Source organism: Podarcis raffonei, chromosome 2, assembly GCF_027172205.1.
Source record: "Podarcis raffonei isolate rPodRaf1 chromosome 2, rPodRaf1.pri, whole genome shotgun sequence".
Classification (NCBI taxonomy): domain Eukaryota; kingdom Metazoa; phylum Chordata; class Lepidosauria; order Squamata; family Lacertidae; genus Podarcis; species Podarcis raffonei.
The window spans coordinates 113,111,099-113,124,182 of NC_070603.1; the positions used below are offsets into that span (position 1 = coordinate 113,111,099).

The 13,084-nt window shown below is 47.5% G+C and overlaps 1 protein-coding gene across 3 annotated transcripts; it reads right to left on the reverse strand.

The window, feature by feature from the left end:
- Positions 1–701: 701 nt before the first annotated feature.
- Positions 702–12,731, reverse strand: LOC128409075 (zinc finger protein RFP-like). Of its 3 annotated transcripts, none has more exons than XM_053379278.1 (8): positions 12,555–12,731; positions 9,617–10,046; positions 6,737–6,832; positions 5,160–5,390; positions 4,038–4,060; positions 2,875–2,990; positions 2,030–2,062; positions 702–1,513 (listed from the first exon to the last, which is right to left on the reverse strand). In XM_053379278.1, the coding sequence occupies exons 2-8, from the start codon at positions 10,031–10,033 to the stop codon at positions 996–998; spliced, it is 1,434 nt and encodes a 477-aa protein (XP_053235253.1). In that variant the 5' UTR covers positions 10,034–10,046; positions 12,555–12,731; the 3' UTR covers positions 702–995. The 3 variants fall into 3 exon arrangements, with proteins under 3 accessions (XP_053235253.1, XP_053235252.1, XP_053235251.1); XM_053379277.1 differs by having other exon boundaries at positions 9,617–10,052; XM_053379276.1 differs by lacking the exon at positions 12,555–12,731 and having other exon boundaries at positions 9,617–10,241.
- Between the last annotated feature and the right edge of the window lie 353 nt (positions 12,732–13,084).

Sequence of the window (13,084 nt, forward strand, 5' to 3'; positions counted from 1 at the left end):
GGTCCAGTCGTGGCCGACTCTGGGGTTGCGGCGCTCATCTCACTTTACTGGCTGAGGGAGCCGGCGTACAGCTTCCGGGTCATGTGGCCAGCAGGACTAAGCCGCTTCTGGCGAACCAGAGCAGTGCAGGGAAACGCTGTTTACCTTCCCGCCAGAGCAGTACCTGTTTATCTACTTGCACTTTGACATGCTTTCAAACTGCTAGGTTGGCAGGAGCAGGGACCGAGCAATGGGAGCTCACCCCGTCGCGGGGATTCGAACCGCCAACCTTCTGATTGGCAAGTCCTAGGCTCTGTGGTTTAACCCACAGCGCCACCCGCGTCCGACAGCCATCATTGCTTGCATGCAAAAACATGTTGCAGATGTGGCTCAAAGTTACAACACTCACTCCTTTTTTTGCAATTTTATGTAAATACGCCAAGGATCTACCCACCAGGGAATAATAAAACCACAGAATTGTTGAATTCAAAGAGATCTCCTAGGGTCATCTAGGATTGCAGGAATCTCAGCTAAATCATCCAGGACAGACGGGTCATCTAATCTCTGCTTAAAAACCTCCAAGGAAGGAGAACCCACAACCTCCGAAGGGAGACTGCTCCACTGTCAAACAGCTCTTAAAGTCAAAAACATTTAGCCACAGAAAAGCAGCAACAGATGCTTCAGATCCTGGACTTTCCACAACAAATAAAGCTCAGGCCACCTTGAGAGTAACGATCCTTTATTCTTTTTATTTGTGTGTTAAGAATATATATATAAAACTTCCATGGTTCTAAAGAAACCTCCAAGGCTGCTCGTTCTGTAAGGTAAAATCAAACATTAAAAAGCATTTACACCGATTTCAAAGAGAGGCAGCTTCTGTTTTGTGAAAAAACAGAACCTTAGAGTGTGGAAGAATAGCCAGCCTTTTGGTCTGGAGGTTTGTTGTTAGCTTGCATTGGGAGCAGCCGGAGGGAAGGAGCAGAAAATAGATCAACAACAGAGACCGCTCTCCTTTCTCACGGGCAGAGTTGGAGATGGGATTTTTTCCAGATCCAAAAGAAGGGGCAGAAGGTGTCGGACGAGGATTCGGCTAAGGAGAAAGTGTGCAGCAGGCTTGCCGCCTCAGCATCAAAAAAAGCCACCTGTTGAGCATCCAGATTCAGGGCCACTCGTATTCTTTGGGGCTCCCTGCTCGGATACAGGAAAGGGTAATGTGGTGGGACAACAGCCCTGTACTGACCCTCCCATCTCCCAATAGCCCAGACGCCGGCTTCCGGGGAAGGCTGTGCATCTTTCCTGACTGCCACAAGCGGTTTTGAGATGCCCAGAGCCCAGGCGCCCTCGTTCCTCACTTCGACTTCCCAGTAGCTTCTGCCAGAGCTGAAGGACTCCCGGCACTGAGCGCAGGGCCAGCGCTCAAATCGGCCAGCGCCGAGAGGAAGAGCCTGCGGCCTTTCTGCCAGCGCCAAACTTCTCAGGTCCTCGGATATGATGAGCCGAGGATGGGCCGTGGCTGGGTTCAGAGACACTTTCGCTGCAGAAGAAGAGAAGAGGAGGAGGAGTTTGGATTTGATATCCCGCTTTATCACCACAGTGATGCCCCGCAAGACGAATGCCTCGCAAAACGAAAAACGCGCAAGACGAAAGGGTTTTTCGGTTTTTGCGTTGCTTCGCTAGACGATTTTCCCTATGGGCTTGCTTCGCAAGACGAAACGTCTTGCGAGTTCTTGTGAGTTTGTTTCCTTTTTCTTAAAGCCGCTAAGCCGTTAATAGCCGCTAAGCCGCTAATAGCTGTGCTTCGCAAGACGAAAAAACCGCAAGACGAAGAGACTCGCGGAATGGATTAATTTCGTCTTGCGAGGCACCACTGTACCCGAAGGAGTCTCAAAACGGCTAACATTCTCCTTTCCCTTCCTCCCCCACAACAAACACTCTGTGGCTACTTCTCAATCCAGTTTCCCACCCTGGATTTAAAGTGAGTGAACAAAGAAATAGGTGGTCAAGCTATTGAGAGGTACCTCAACACCACCTTTTGCTGCCTGAAATTTACCTTTACGCAGTGAATATCCAGATATCAGATTGCCTGTAGAAGAAAATGGGGGAGTGAGATCAAAGGAGTGCTTCAAATGAACAGAAAACCACCCCATGTGTAAAAACCAGTAACCGATAGACACCCCCCCCCTTTTGTTAAGAGGGCTTTTAATCAAAGGTTGCAGGACCACCTATCGGGAATGTGGTACCAGTAGATTTTGGCAATCTGGGGAAAACCCAAATTCCTGTTAGCTCCGATTGAGCACTAAAGAGTCGTTTTCCCCCCAGGAGGGTGACGGAAGCAGCAGAACAAGGGGAGGCGTGGATAAGCCAGTCTGTATATGTTTTTCTTGTGAAATTGCTTTGGGAAGCTTTATGAGAAGCGATTCATAAAGGAAATTAAGTGAATAAATAAATAGTCAACTGAACAGAGCTTTTGGGTGCCTTCCAACGCCAAAAGTCTATAGGATGGATCCTGGTTTGCCCATGAAATCCAGTCACCTTCACTTCGAGTCTGGTTAAGGTGTATGTGTGTGTTATGGCTTTATAACACTGCCATTTCCAGGTTCCTAGCTGACAATGCAGGGCCTTCTTTCTTTCATCGAGGGGCTGACAGGAGAGAAGAATCCAAACTTCCTTAGGCATTCTCTGTGCTCCTCTGCTGCAAGGCAACAATACCCTAGGAAGCAGTTACTTCCAGATGCAGGAAGCTGGGCTTCTGGTAGAAATAAAAAATGGCCTCCTCACTGTTGCCTGAGCTCCCCTTCATCTGAGAGAATCTCCTACAAACCCTCATTCCCCCGCCAATTCCACCCTCCCTCCCTTGCTTGGCAGCCGATTCCCCACCCCAAACCCTTCCGATACCTTTGAATTTCTCTGTGAACTTCTGCAAAATGGCAGTGATGTCCCAAAACTCCCAAGTTTTCCATTTTAGTTTTGGAGGGAAAGCGGCTACGTTTTTAAACTTGACCTCCTTGCTCCTGGAGAAAGAGAAAAAGAGCCTATAATGATGATTTATCCCTTTATCTGGACAGATTATTAATCACAGTGGCAGGAAAAGAGAGAAATGGACAGAAAAAGGAAGGAAGGAAGGAAGGAAGGAAGGAAGGAAGGAAGGAAGGAAGGAAGGTGAACACCAATAAGCCCATCTCACAGGGACAGAAAACTGGCACAATTTGGGTCATTTTTGTACTGTAGGTCACACTCCATCCTTCCTGCCTTGCGGGCTACTTAGTGGAGAAGAAGACACCATAATAAGCAGCTGGGCTTCAAGACTATCTAAAGTTCTGTTGGGAAACTGTGTACGTGCAGCTACTCACACAGAGTCAATTAAGGTTTGGCAGACAGCCAGAAGGCAATCTGAAGGAGTAAGTCTTCCTGGTGATAACAGAGACATGCAGAAAGCTCCCTGATTGGTCAAGCTCTCTCGAGGGAGTGATAATTACTGGCCTACTAACTGGAATGTGTTAGTTCAGTGTTCAGAGGTTCAGAGTTCTGTGTCAGTGTAGGAGTTGTGAGTCGTGTCAGAGAAAGCTAGCAAAAGATCTGTGTTCTGTTCCTGTAAATAGTCCACTGTATATAATAAACACCTAACTACAAGTTCATCTATCCTGTCTGCAGCCAAGTCACCAATTGCTTCCGTGGATTCTGCGTTTACTCTGCTGGGTCTGGGTAAGGTCCTGCAACTAGTCAGAAAGTTGTGAAACACCAAATAGGTTTGCCAATAAGTTCATCCCACACCATCCCAAGAATAGTCCAACAGATCATCCCCCTCTCACAGGAAGTGCCGCCCCTTTAAGGACAAGCCAATTGACCTTCAGCAAGTGAAATTAAAAGGAAGAGGAGATTCCTTCACCACCACCTTCTTCCCTGTGCAAAGCTGGGTGGTCCTTTGGAAGAGCTGAGCCAGGTACAAATACAACTGGGGAAGGAACAGGTTAAACAGCGCTGCAGCAGCAACTTCCCCTATTGTGCAAAGCCATTCAAGGTAAATCGAATGTGAAACAGAACGAACGGGACCCACTTACCTTTGCAAGGTGCCTGCAACGTCCTATAGGGGGGAGAGGGAGAAGAGGGAACTGAGTGCCCTGCCGCAGGCTGCTAAGGAGACCCCCACAGAACCTGAATGCCCCCTGGAGTAAGGATGCATTGGGGGTTTGAAATTTCTAGCTAAGGATCGCTGGGAAAGAAAACAAAAACTGCCAATATCCTAATGCATGCCCTTATACCAGGGGCCAGCAAACTTTTTCAGCAGGGAGCTGGTCCACTGTCCCTCAGACCTTGTGGGGGACCAGATTTTATTTTGAAGGGGGGGGGGGAATGAACGAATTCCTATGCCCCACAGATAACCCAGAGATGCATTTTAAATAGGATACATTCTACTCATGTAGAAACACTCTGATTCCCAGAACATCCACGAGCCCAATTAAGAAGGCAATTGGGCAGGATCCGGCCCCCGGGTCTTAGTTTGCCTACCCATGCCTTATACAAATCTGTGGTGCGACTGCATTTGGAGTCCTGTATAAAGTTCTGGTCACCTCAACTCCAAAAGGATATTGTTGAGTTGGAAAAGGTTAAAGGGGGGGCAATCTTCTCCCCCCCCCGACTACTTCTTCCCCCAGCTTTATTCTGTATACAGTGGTACCTCAGGTTAAGTACTTAATTCGTTCCGGAGGTACGTACTTAACCTGAAACTGTTCTTAACCTGAAGCACCACTTTAGCTAATGGGGCCTCCTGCTGCTGCTGCCGCGCCGCCGGAGCCTGATTTCTGTTCTCATCCTGAAGCAAAGTTCTTAACCTGAAGCACTATTTCTGGGTTAGCAGAGTCTGTAACCTGAAGCATATGTAACCTGAGGTACCACTGTACAACACTATAATCGTGCTTCGGCTCCCGAACGCCTTGGGAGTTGAACGTTCCAGCTCCCAAACGATCGAAAACCGGAAGTGAGTGTTCCACCTTTCGAACGTTCTTTCGGAAGCCGAACCTCAAAAACAGGGCTTCCGATTGGCTGCAGGAGCTTCCTGCAGCCATTCAGAAGCCGCGCTTTGGAAGTCGAACGCTTTGGAAGTCAAATGGACTTCCGGAACGGATTCTGTTCGACTTCTGAGGTACGACTGTACTGGGGGGAAATACAGCCAGCCATTTTACCTGCAGGAAGTCACTCACAGGCAGCCGAGACATCTGCTCCATCTCTTGGATGCTGCTGCCCAGAGAGGAGAGGTCCTGGGAGAGTTTGGCCATTTGCGCGTCCCTCTTCGTCATAATCTCCTTCTTGGCCCATTCCATCTGTGCCACGATGAAGCCCAGTTGCTTTTTGATAATGTGGTACAGCTGCTTGACCCCCGCTGTCATTTTCTCCCGCTCTGATTCTATCCGTTTCTGCAGCAGGTGGAGAGAGGGGGAGCCGGTGCGGTGTGGTGGTTAGAGAGCTCGACTAAGGGACCTGAGGGACAAGGGTTCAAATCCCACCCACCCCCACTCAGCCATAATGCTAACTGGCTGCCCTTGGGCCAGCCACTGTCTCTCAGCCTAACCTACCGAACAAGGATAAAATGGGGGGGGGGGGGAGAAATGCAAATATGCATAGCTGTCAACTTATAGATTTGAAAATTAGGGACCAGCTGCCTCGAAAATAAGGGATCAGCAGCCAAAATAAGGGATTTTGCTATTGTGAAGAGTTACATACATTGGTAGGATTGACAGATGCTGTCAATCCGGCATGAGGCGGTTGCGGCGGCGCCCTTCTGCATCCCTCCCCATCCCCTCCTCTTCCTCCTCTCTCAGGCTGCCTCCTCAGCTGCCATCACCGCTGCCGCCTCTGGGGCGGCGTGGGTGAGAGTCTCTCTCCCTCCCCCCCCTCTCTCGGGCGGGGAAGGGCCGATGGAACTCCTCGCGCCAGGATGACGGCGCCACCGCGCACTCTCTCTCGCAGCGGAGGACTCCGAGCCACTGCTTCCTTCCTGAGCCGGGCGAGCATGAAACCCGGGAAATTTAAGGGGCATCATCAGTAAGGGACAGCAGCGGGACACGGTGCTGGGATAAGGGAGTTTCCCGCTAAATAAGGGACGGTTGACAGCTATGGCAGATATGCCACCCTGAGTTTCCTTGGAGGAAACCTGGGGTATGAAGGTAATAATAAAAATATAAAGCAAAGTCAGACGTCTACAGTCATACCTCATGTTATGTTTGCTTCGTGATATGTTTTTTCAGGTTGCGTCCTGCGACAACCCAGAAGTACCGGAAAGGGTTACTTCTGGGTTTCACCACTCGCGCATGTGCAGAAGCGCTAAATCGCACTTTGCGCATGCACACAAGCACCAACTCACGCTGCGCACCTGCGCAGATACAGTGCTTCAGGTTGCGAAAGGGCCTCCGGAATGGATCCTGTTCGCAACCAGAGGTACCACTGTATTTACTTTAATTACAACATTTTCCATCCTGTCTTCCAAGAGATCAGGGTGGCATGCATTGTCTGTCTTCCCTCCTGCCCCCCACCCCCCAAAAAAAAATCCATTTATGGATCACATTGTGGTGCTTAAGCCACCTTTAGGGAACCACAACATTCAGCTATGCTCCCAAGGCACAATAGCTTTCTAGGGCATTCTAGGAAGTCAGAGCATCTTCAGGGGGCTTTCTGAGAGCTCAGGATACACTAGGCAACTCTTGGTGGCACGTGGTGCTCAAAATAATAGCGCCACAAGTTCCTGGTGAAAAGAGACACATACAAGCAGGTCTTGGCTTTCCTTTTCTGTATTCAATATATGCACCAGTATCTCTTCTCTCTGCTTCCTCATCACTTCCAGCAAGCTGCCGATGTGATCCTGGAGAGGAGGGCGAGAAATCGTGTTAGAGCAGGTTTGAAAAAAGTCACTATTGTTCCATAAGGAATTGGAAAAAAAATGTTTAAAAGTGCTTTTCCAAAAACAAAGAGTCCTTTGGGTTGGGGATAATTCAGATGGAAATTCCCAGGTTATTTATGTATGCCACTACTGCAGCCCGTGTTTCGTTAGCCAAAAAATGGAAATCGAGCGAAGTCCCAACTAAAGAAGAATGGCAATTTAAGATGATGGATTATGCGCAACTTGCAGACCTAGCATATAGAATAAGAGAACAAGAAGAACATATGTTTAAAGAAGATTGGGAAATGTTTACTGAATATATGGAGGAAAATTGTGTTTATTTGAAAACGTGGGCAGCTTTAAGATAAATTCAACAATGTAAATAAGTTTTGATGGATGTAATAATGGACTACTGAATGGTTTGGTTTATATAAAATATGCAGGGATTTATGTTTTGTAAAATGAACCATGGAAAGAGAAGGGAAGTCACTGATATTTTAAGGTTGTTTAAATAAATATTCTAAAATGTAAAACAGAAATTTAATAAAAATTATAGGGGGGGGGGAGAAAAGAAAAAAGTCACTATTGTTTCAATGGAAGCTCCCTTCACTCTGCTTCTTGCTTCCCAATTCCCTCTGGGGCTTTACTTCAGGAGTGGCTAATTCTCAGCCCTATAAACGTTGCTCAGGTACAGCTTGAATCCTCCCTGACCACTAGCCATGATGGTAGGGGCTGTTGGGAGTTGTAGTTCAGTAACACCTGGAGGGAGCCCCAATTTCCTCACCCCTGAATCTATTTTACTCGATGCACCAACTTGGCTGAGTGTCAGGTCTAATGAGCCCAGCAGCTCATTCCTGGTGGGTCTTGCCCCATTGATCAGTTGCCGAGACTGAAAGTGCCCACCTCCCACAGCTGTCTAAGTCCCCTCCTCTACAGAGCTTTCCCCAAGCAATCAGAGACTGTGCCTGCCTGCAGCCTTCCACTGCTATGCTCATTTCAGCCCTCTTCTGGTTCTGGGAGATAAGGGGTGAGGGGAGCTTGTCGCAGCAGGAGGGGAGATACTCGTGACTTTTCAGCACCCTGCCTCATCTCTGCCTTCTGTCCCCCTCCGCTCCTGCCTCTGATTCTGGACTTCTCTCTGCCACAGACTCTCCCTGCCCACTAAGCCCTGTTTCCTCCCCAGCTTCCAACACCACCTCATTCCAGTCTGCTCCCTGTGACCATTCATGGTTGTCACATCGCCACTCCCAGGCTCTGATCCTTCTTCCCTTAGGGCAGGGGTGGCCAACTCACAAGAGACTGCGATCTACTCACAGAGTTAAAACCTGGCAGTGACCTACCCCCTTTTTGGGGGTTCAGGTCAAAGTTGTTGAGCTTTCTTTAGGGAGAAGGAAGGCCCGTTTTTTAGGGGTGCGGGGCTAATGTTGAGCTTTTTTTAGGGGAGCCAAAGTTGATGAGCTTCTTTGGGGGGAGGCAGCAATCTACCGGTAGATCATGATCTACCTGTTGGACGTGCCTGCTTTAGGGGTTCCCCAACCAGATTCCCCCTACAATTTATCTGCATCGAGCCAGTCTGTGACAGCCAGTCACCATTTAGTGTCCCTGTACATACTCAGGACTGTTTGGAACTGGGGCAATGGCAAACCTCTGCATTGCTACTCTCCAAAGAGCGTTCCAATTTTACTGCCTGTCCACAAACACAAAGCGTGCCCTGTTCACTGCTCCCCGAAGCAGCGTCCCACCTACCCTAAGGTTACCAGACGTCCCCGTTTCTACAAATCAGTGCCCTGACAAAATCCATTTGTTTAGTATGAAGTTAAAAAGTGTCCCCGCCCCGAATTGCACAAGATATAGGACATAATATACAATTTGAGGACTGGGGAAAATTGTGGAAGGGAGATCTGAAATTTACAGAATGTTCTCTTTTGAAAGAAAATTATATGAAAATGATGTACAGATGGTATATCAAACCAGTACAAATAGCAAAAATGTACAAAACCGGGTCAAACATATGTTGGAAATGTAAAGAAAAAGAAGGTACTTTTTATCATATGTGGTGGGAATGTAGAGAAGTAAAAAAAAAAAAAGGGAAATGATATATAATGAATAGAAAAAATGTTTAAAATGACATTTTTTAAAAAAACCCAGAAGCATTTTTGTTAGGGGTTGTAGGACAAGACCTGCCAAGAAAAATAAAGAACTTATTTATGTATGGTACAACAGCGGCAAGAGTCTTGTTAGCACAAGAATGGAAGAATGAGGAAATCCCAACGAAAGAGCAGTGGCAAGAAAAATTGATGAGCTATGCAGAATTGGCCAAATTGACATACAAATTGCGTGATAAGGACAATTGTGACTTCAAGGAAGAATGGGAGCTCTTTACAAATTACCTAAAAAGACAACAAAATGACCTGGACTCCTTGGCAGGTTTTTGAATAAACATCCACAAATTTATTAGTTGAGCACATGATAGATAAGGCAAGGATATGTACAGTTTTATAACATGCAGAGAACAATATGTGCAAAGAAACCAGAGAGGGGAACTGAAGGAAATAGTGGGTGTGGGGGAGAAGGGGAAAAAATAATGTAATTGATTATTTGGACTGATAATTTGTTACGCTGAAATTGTTTAATAAAAATATTTTTTAAAAAAGAAAAAAGGAAAGTGTCCCTGGATTCATGCTGAAATTGTTTAATAAAAATATTTTATTTATTTTTTTAATTTTTATTTATTTCATTGAAAAAAATCTGGTAACCTTAACCTACCCTGTATTCTTGGGCTGCCTCATCCTTGGGAACCACTTCATGTCCTTTGTGCTCCTTGGACCAGTCACACACCACACAGATGGGGACTTGGTCATCCTTGCAGAAGAGTTTCAGGGGCTCCCCGTGTCTCCTGCAGAACCGCCTCCCTTCAGCCTCCTCCTTCTCCTGATCTCTCAGCTGCTTGGCTATCTCGGCAAAGTTGCCCAGCTGCTTGTTTGGCTTGGACTTTGTTGCCCGGATGGCCCTTTTACACAGAGGGCAGAGGGCATTGGCAGAAGATTCCCCCCGACACTGGGCAATGCAGGCGGAGCAGAAGCTGTGCTCGCACTCTAAGGTGACAGGATTGGTGAAGAAGTCGAGGCAAATGCAGCAAGTCACCTCCTCCTGAAGCCTCTTCCTGAGGTTGTCAGCAGCCATGGTGGTTCTCTTCCTGGAACTGCAGGAAAAGAGGGAAATAGTGTCAGGAGTTCAGCCTACACTCAAGTAGGACCCTGGCAGAGACACATGCCCGACTGGCATGTTCTCTCCCTCCTAGTCGATCGTTCGAGAGCTTCAAAAGCTTTCTTCAGCCCGAACATCACAGCGACCGATGCCAACAGACACTGGCACACTTAGGGATCCGCAGACTTTGCAGCTTGTGTAACAGACCTCAGCAACTCAGCATTTAGGCTAATCTACTTTATTTACAGGACGCGGGTGGCGCTGTGGGTTAAAGCACAGAGCCTAGGACTTGCCGATCAGAAGGTCGGCGGTTTGAATCCGGGCGATGGGGTGAGCTCCCATTGCTCGGTCCCTGCTCCTGCCAACCTAGCAGTTCGAAAGCACGTCAAAGTGCAAGTAGATAAATAGGTACCACTCCGGTGGGAAGGTAAACGGCGTTTCCGTGCGCTGCTCTGGTTCGCCAGAAGCGGCTTAGTCGTGGTGGCCACATGACCCACATGAAGCTGTATGCCGGCTCCCTCGGTGAATAAAGCGAGATGAGCGCTGCAACCCCAGAGTCAGCCACGACTGGACCTAATGGACCTTTACCTTTTTGCCTTACTTTATTTACATATAAACTGCAACATGGCTCCCTCTCTCTCTAGCATCAGACAGCAAAGAGAAAAAGGACAAAGGACAAATAGTCCCACTTCACGGAACACAGTAACACAAACATCCTGTCTCCGTTACTTCCCACTCTGTGGAATGAAAACATACACCATCATGTGATCGACAACAATCCCATGACTGCAATCATGGGGCAGGAATTCTAACAAAAAGTACCTGTGCCCTTTCTTATACCTCACTAATATATAAACCCCACTCAAATATATAAGCCAAGACTTGAAAACCTCACTTTATAGCAAAGCTATACGCAACAGAGCACCTCTTTAGCAGAGTAATTAAATTTCACACGATATAATCTCACCTCTCATGTACCTCCACACTAAAGAAACTTGCACCTAGACAACTAGTCCATCAATTGATTGACAGCTTCAGCAAATCACAGTCCACACAGAGATGAACTCCTCTTCTGGCCTCTAACACTCTTCACATGTTCTCAACAACCACTCACTCAGCCTGAGGGTGAGCGGGTGAGAAAATGAGGAATTGTTGGAGGAGGAGGAGGAGGAAGGAAAGGGTATTTCAAGAAAACGAAATGTTTTTCCGGACATCCATTTACATCAAGCATAGCCAACACAGTGCCCACCTGCCCCATCAATCCCAGGTAGCATGGCCAATTGACAGGGATTGTGGGAGTTGTAACTCCATCCTCAATTTAGACAGATAAATAGATCAAAGCAGGGCTTTGTAGGGAGTGTCATTTTAAGGGGTGATACTTAATTTTTGCAACTTTCTTCAGCGAGGGGGTCTTCACACACACACACACACACACACACACACAGTGGTACCTCAGGTTAAATACTTAATTCGTCCGTTCTTAACCTGAAGTGAATGTAACCTGAAGCGTATGTAACCCGAGGTACCACTGTGTGTTTGTGTGTACACACACACACACACACACACACTGGTACCTTGGGTTACATACGCTTCAGGTTACATACGCTTCAGGTTACAGACTCCGCTAACCCAGAAATAAACCCAGAAGAACCCAAAGTTCTTTGGGTTAAGAACTTTACCTCAGGATGAGAACAGAAATCGCGTGGTGGCAGCTGGAGGCTCCATTAGCTAAAGTGGTGCTTCAGGTTAAGAACAGTTTCAGGTTAAGAACGGACCTCCAGAACGAATTAAGTACTTAACCCGAGGTACCACTGTATATTTAAAACTGGAACACACTAAAGCAGGTACTTTAAAAAAAGGGATTGAGCCAGTGTCTATCAATATCTCAGAGACTCTCCCAGACCTCAGAAGAGTGTGTGGTCAATACAAACTGTGATCCTAAACTCCCAGTAGCCTGAATACCAAGTGTCTAGGTAGGTGGAGATTCTGTAACCCTGAGGCTGGCAGACATACACACATCAGCTGTCACATGAAGGAACTTTCCTTAGGAATAAAAGGTTGGGGGGGGGAGAAAGCAGGCAGAAGGTAAAAATACAAAATAAACCCACTGTGGCTCTGCAACTGAACTAAACATAGCCTATTGACTGTTGAGGTTTATTCACAAAGGGTCGGTAAAAGCTAGGCAGCTTCATAGAAGATTCAGGATTCCAGTATACTAGACAGGAAACTGGATCCTGTGACGCTGAGGGAGGGGGCAACGAGGCGGCAAAGGCTCTTTCCTCGCAAGCCTCCCGTGCTCCCCTTATTCAGCTAGGAGGAAGACTAGGTTGTGCAAGAATAATAATAATAATAATAATAATAATAATAATAATAATAATAATAATAATAATAATAATAATAAGTGGAGCTAGTTTTAACGCACAGCAATTTCCCTAAGATGCCAGCTCAAAACAGCCCCCAGCTTTTTTACCCAGCAAGATAGGAAAGGAGGAGTTACCTGCCAAAACGCTGCGTGCTGCCAATTCCGGTACTTTTTAGGGTGGGGAAGAGAGAGCAGACAACGGCCAGCGTCCAGAGATGGCGAAACTGTGGATGCGGAGGAAGCACCCGCGCGAAAGGGAAAGCAGGGAAGTTCTAAAGCTGCTCCAGGCGACCGATAAATAGTGGCGGCCGAAGCCACGCCTATCCCTGCGCGGGGGGGGGGTTGGGGGCGTGGGCGTGGCGTGTTTGGGGCAAGAATCAATGAATGAACCGAGCGCGCATGAATGAGAAGGCGCGCCGAGTGCCCACGAATGAACGCAGGTGGAGCAGCGAAAGTTGCTTGCGCGTGGGGGTGAGGGGGAGTGAAAGGTGAAAATCTGGCTTTGCAGGCAAGTCCCGAGTCTGCTCTCGCTTGGGTGCCATTTATTTTCTTGCAACGGGCCTTTTCCCACACGAGAGGTTTTAAAGGGCATCGCTTTCCTTAAAACTGCTTGGTGTGAGGGAGGGAGAGAGGGAGGGAAGACGTGTGTTTGCGCGAGAAGCTCT

What these genes read in the sequence shown, in the direction of transcription:
- LOC128409075 (XM_053379278.1), bottom strand. Translation starts at nt 10,033, where the DNA reads ATGGCTGCTGACAACCTCAGGAAGAGGCTTCAGGAGGAGGTGACTTGC. An exon ending in AGGAAAGCCAAGACCTGCTT is followed by an intron (nt 5,391 to 6,736) that starts GTATGTGTCTCT and finishes CACCTGCTGCAG; the next exon opens with AAACGGATAGAATCAGAGCG. An exon ending in CTGTGAGTGACTTCCTGCAG is followed by an intron (nt 4,061 to 5,159) that starts GTAAAATGGCTG and finishes TCCCCCCTATAG; the next exon opens with GACGTTGCAGGCACCTTGCA.